Genomic DNA, 6,000 nt, shown 5'->3' on the forward strand with positions numbered 1-6,000 from the left:
CTAGACATCACCTCAAAATATAAGACCTACCATAAATATATAAACATAATTTTACTTTTGAAGACATTTTATGACCTTAAATTCTGAAAATCTAATTAAAGACATTTTAAAGATCCGCAGGAACCCCATTAAAAGAGGAGGAGCAAGCTGGTAGCCCACCGCATTTCCAAGATTAAAGTAGTAAATTTACGAGAAAAAAACTTGGATATTCTCTGACATTATAAAGTCATAAATGTGCGAGAGAAAAAAATCAGAAATTCTCTGAGGTCACAAACTTACAAAAAAAACTCGTAAAAAACTTGTGTTAGTAACCACATCGCTTCACTTTGCAAGTTTGGATAGACCTCACAGACGCCTCCGCTTTCCGTGTATTATGCCTGCAGTGGATGACCTGATCAAATTATACTTTGCAATTGGATTTACTGTAGCAATAAGGTTATGCCCAGAATCAGCATATTATCATAAGCATCCAGACTTTGAAGAGACTTTGCCGTGAACTGGGCCTATTCACAAGAAAACAACATACTGATTTGAGTTTTCGTTTTTTTGATGATATTCTCGAGTTTTTATCGGATTATAACCCCCCTCCCTCAACTCCATTTTTATTTATTTTTTTACCTACAATGGCACTAATACGCCGTTATAGTGAAATTGAAAAATCAATGTTTTGTTATGCACAAATGTTGACTAACTAATATTATTTAGATATAAACTCAGTAAAAAGAAGAATTGATCACAACAGAGTGGTGTTTAAATAGATTTTCACTCAGAGAGGGACTACTGAAAACCTTGTTGGCTGTTGGAAATATAAAAATCACCAAATAAAGTTTTGTTGGAGATGCCGGAGCTAAAAATACGATCTGTAATTAAAAAAATAAGCATCCACACACTCCAATTGGTGCAATATTCGTTTATGAGATATTGCACAGACTGGATGCTCTTCCTATTGTTATTCAAGAAGTAAATGTAATGAGATTTGGATTTGAACAGTATGAGAAGATCTTTTTGGCATTAATTGTCAAACAGGTGTACATTATGATAGAAAGAATGAGCCAAACAGACGGAGGAGTTCCTTTTCATTTCACTGTGACTTTGCACATCTGATCCCATTAACGGCTGATTTTAATGGCTGATTTGTTTCTTGTGTTGGTGCAGATCCTGGGTCTGGTCTTCTCCATGACGATGTTCTGTCAGGCAGTGAAAGTAGAGACCTTCTACGCCTAGCGATCGACCTCTCTGCCCTTCAGCACACTTGGATTATTTCTCATCGCAGAGGGACAGATATAAACCCACCCTTCTCCTCCTCCTCCTCCTCTTCCTCCTCTTCCTCCTCCTCCCCCGACAGACTCTTCTTTCCTCGTCCTCTCTGTGACATTCCCTCTCGGATGTCACCGGTTCACAGTTTCTCTGCTAACTATCAACAAGCACAGTGTCAGTGTAATACCTGAGTTGGTTCCTATGGTTTGCTCTGTGTCAAAATGCTAATTTCTGTGATACATTTTATGAAGCAGTATTATGAACATGTATGAAAAAAAAAAATATGTAACCCCTTTTTTTAATATGTGTTTTGTTCTAAATTATTTTATGGTTTGTATGTGTTTTCAAAATGAGAGCTACAGTTGGGGACTCTGTGAAGTGCTGCAAGTGCATGTCTCCTGCGCTGGTGTGTATTAAATGTTTTGGCTCGACTAAACAGCAGGCGTCATCTCGTCATTCCTCAACAGGAACCGCTGAAGGGTTTTGTGTGTAATCCTGCTGTATCTATCCCCGAAAACCCTTGATGACAAACAGGAGGAAGGGAGGAAATTCACCAGGAACCGGCGTGTAAAATTGTTTATATATTCCCTCTGCGGAGACATGCTGGAGTCATTAAAACATTTTGTAGCACCTAACTAATCTAACGCATTAATTAGATATAACGAATAAAATGAACCACTTTGCCACTTCGTGCACGATGGAGCATGTGGCTTTTTTACTGGGTGGATTTATATGGGACATGGGAATTACACCAACTACAATAAAAAGTTTCTGTCAGAGGAATTTAAAATGAACATGAAGCAGGATCCTCCAGACTCGCCTGTGGCGATTTCCCTTCCAGCACCAATCAGAGCTCCAATGACAAAGATTCATCTGCAGTCTTTGAAGCCCCCTCTGGCTCTTCTGCGACTCCTTAAGTTCCTTTCTTTTTGTTTCCTACCTTGGGCTGTCAAGTATAATCCAGCCTATAAATACACTGGAGACACACTTTGATTAAATAGCCCCATGGGGGAGAAATGCTTTAAGGAGGTGTCTTCAGCTGCAGTTTAAGGTCCAAACACTGCAGGTGCTGGAAATCTTTTCGCATTTTTTCTTCTCCCTTTGCTTCCTTTTTTTCCGGCTTCAAACGATCTGGACCTGAGAGACCAAAAGTCCCAGAGCAATCAAATATGTGGAAATGCTTCAAATCCCCCCCTGAAGTCAGCCAAATTAATTACAAAGCTCAGCCAGTAGGTGGAGATATGGCAGGACATTGTTTGTTCCTGACACAAGAATTTATTTTTTGCCATTTAACGTCATGAAAAATAAAAACAATCTTTCCTAATAGTTTCCCCGCATGTACTGTGTTCATCACACTGTGTCTTGTGGTGAAAAGTGACTAATGGCTCAGGAGCACAACAAGTTTGTACCCAAAAGCGCAACACAAAGACAGAGTGATAGAAATGCTCTGGTTTACTGAAGTCCAACAACAGGCAAGGGCCAAAACCAAGTAATTGGTCAAAACAGACAAACACAACCAGACAAGGGGGCGGGCAAAGAACCATCAATCTATGTATCAGGCAAACAGAAACAAAGGCTGGAAAGCTACATAAAGCAGATGCAAACTAGACAATCTGGAAGGGAATGAGTGGAGACGGCTCATATAAATACTGTTTGGCTGATTAGGGGATGGGAAACAGGTGGGCGGGGAAGGTCAGGTGATGGAAACAGTGAGGGAGGGGTTACTGTAAGGCAGGTGCGAGTGGCTAGATCTACAATGATATGCAGAGTTAGTATAAGCAGAGCAAGCAACAGAATGAATATAAGGAGCTGGCTGGAGTTGTGTTAAAATGGCAGTTCTTGATGAGTGTTTGGACATCACACGAATGGGACTGATGGTGAAAACACTCAACTGGAAGTAAAGCATAAATAATACTCATTTTCCTCAAATTTAGCGCGTATGTGCAGGTTTTTTAAATGTCGGAAAAACCAGCCCAGTCTATTTGGGAAATAGTCACAAAATGTAGAGTATTGATTTGTGTACATAGACACGAATTACAAAATCATTTGAACCTGGAAGCATAAAGGTTGGAACGCCACAAAGGGAGGAGCTCGAGGTGGATGGGTGGGTGACAAAAACACCACACTTTTGCTCAGGAGACCGGTGTTTGTGTCCCGTGTGAAACCAGAAGTCAAAGTTGTTTTTATTTGTCACATAGTTATTTTAACACAATCTTTTCCTAAACTTAGGGAAATTCGTGCCGTGAGACTGTGTTGCACGACCACACCGGACAACAGCGTTAGTAACAGCATGGAGAAAATGTTAGGGAGGTTACTTCTTTTTCATATCTGCTACTTATTCAGTTTCTCTTGCAAACTTTGTGCCGACTAATTTGGAAAGACGTTTCAGTGCATGAGAGGCACAAACTGGGACTACCTGGCAAACAGTGCTTGTACAGTTCTGCTGGTTTTGTAGTCAACTGAACAAAAGAGTTTGAACCAGCAACAGACAGAACTTGAAAACAATGAGTGATCTACTGTGTCTGGTGGCTATGCAAATCTCACTGAATCTTATCCCAGCATGCACTGGGTGAGAGGCAGGGTATGTGATATACAGACAGACACAACATTCACACATTTATTTTTATGTATCCAGTATATTCCTGTCAAACTGAGTCATTCTCTACCAGATTTTACCCGCAGCAGCATATTTCAACACCTGCCTCCATTCTCTCAGGCGATGACCTTTGACCTGCAACAGTAATATCTACAAGCTTATGGATCTTCACATCTTTGTTTTCATACACTTCAGCGTTCTTATTAAGAAATAAGTCAAGTTTATTTGTACAGCCCTTGAATGCAGTTAGAGTCTCAAAAGGCTTCGCCGGCATTATGAAACAATACATTAAAACGATAAATGAAAAATGACAACCCAAAATCTCCGGCCTTCAGTCACAGCAAGGAAAGACTCTCTCTAAAATCTTATTACACAAAATGGACCCACGGCTAGGTTTTCTCTTCAACTAAAGCAGCAAAAACAAATGTGCACAAGCTTTTCACATTACAGTAGCACATACTCTAAGTACATGTGCCAGCATTTACTGGTTCAGAAACTGTGATTCTACAGCAGCTATGACAGAAAATGAGCTATTCTGGGGTAAAAAATGAGCCTTGAATACCACTGACTGATGTGACCTTTGTTGGGAGTTATTTACAGAGAGGGTACACGTTGGCCTAGATTAAAGTTTTAAGACAAAAGAGCTTTGAAAATAAAACGGAGGAGTCAGAGTCATGCATGGATTACAGAATAGGTCTACCGGGCAGATGCCCCCTAACCCCTTGGGCCCCTGGGTGTCACCTGCAAAGCGACATATAAAAATGCAAAACGACAAAGAGGCACAAAATGACCACAAGGACATGCAAAACCAAAAAGAGGTGCAGAATGACTACAAAGAGACACAAAACGTCCATAGAGAGTCGCCAAATAACGTCAAAGAGATGCAAAAGGACAACGATGAGGTGCAAAATGACATCAAAGAGATGCAAAACGACTACTAAGGGATGCAAAACAACCACAAAGAGATGCAAAACGACTACTAAGGGATGCAAAACAACCACAAAAAGATGCGAAGCTACTACAAATAGGCACTAAACGACCACAAGGAGATGCAAAATGACCACGAGGACATGTAAAATAATCCTAAAGATGCGCACAATGACTACAAAGAGACACAGAACTACCACAAAGTGATGCCAAATGACCTCAAAGAGATGCAAAACAACCACAAAAGAGATGCAAAATGACTAAAAAGAGATGCAAAATGACTACATAGGCATGCAAAACAACCACAAAGAGGTGCAGAGACTACAAGAGATGCAAAACGACTACAAAGAGACAAAATGACCACTTGGAGATGCAAAACGACTACAAGGATATACAAAACATCCACAAAGAGGTGCAGAATCACTACATGGAGACACAAAACGACCGCAAAGAGATGCCAAATGACCTCAAAGAGATGCAAAAGGACCACAATGAGATGCAAAATGACCACAAAAGAGACGCAAAACGACCACAAGGAAATGCAAAATGACCAAGGACATGAAAAACAACCACAAAGATGCGCAGTGCAACTACAAAGAGATGCAAAACAACTACAAAGAGACACAAAGTGACCACAAAGAGACGCCAAATGACCTCAAAGAGATGCAAGAGGACCTCAGAGATGCAAACAGCCACAGAGAGAAGCCAAATTACCATGAAGGGACACAAAACGACCACAAAGAGACACAAAATGACCGTTTTGAGACATTTTGTTGTTTAGTGTTATTTTGCAAAGCTTTCTGGGTGTCTTACTCTTAAATAGTGTGGATGGGGGGCCTTTATGTCTGCGCCCAGGGGCCCATTATCTCATAATCTATCCACGGTCAGAGTGGAACACTCTGGATGGAAAGAAATGTGATATATCAAGAGTGACAAAACTATTAACCTGCAATCAGCTTATCAACATGCAAAAGGCTGCAAACCTCTCAGAGCTGTGTGCACCAATTCTAACACAAGCAAAAGACGCCCCGTTTACTCCATTAGTCTGGAAATAGGGTTGCTTTCACCACAGCCGACCCTCTCCAAACCTCGGCATCCCCTCTCGTCCGTCTGTTACCTCTTGATTTTACCTCACCACTTCAGCAGATCTCTGTTTCCTTTCGCCTCATCCAATGCATTATTCATTCTCATGTTCACGGGCTCTCTCCCATCTTGTGCTT

The 6,000-nt window shown here is 40.9% G+C and overlaps 1 protein-coding gene across 4 annotated transcripts in view; it reads left to right on the plus strand.

The window, feature by feature from the left end:
• The window catches only part of tspan4a (tetraspanin 4a), a 192,069-nt gene extending 190,376 nt beyond the window's left edge, over positions 1-1,693 (plus strand). For all 4 annotated transcript variants that reach the window (XM_074622065.1, XM_074622074.1, XM_074622059.1 and 1 more), the window contains one exon: positions 1,156-1,693. In XM_074622065.1, coding sequence (XP_074478166.1) covers positions 1,156-1,224 — 69 coding nt within the window. In that variant the 3' untranslated portion in view covers positions 1,225-1,693. The remainder of the gene's footprint in view (positions 1-1,155) is intronic.
• Positions 1,694-6,000: the final 4,307 nt, after the last annotated feature.

Source organism: Sebastes fasciatus, chromosome 2 (genome assembly GCF_043250625.1).
Source record: "Sebastes fasciatus isolate fSebFas1 chromosome 2, fSebFas1.pri, whole genome shotgun sequence".
Taxonomy (NCBI): Eukaryota; Metazoa; Chordata; class Actinopteri; order Perciformes; family Sebastidae; genus Sebastes; species Sebastes fasciatus.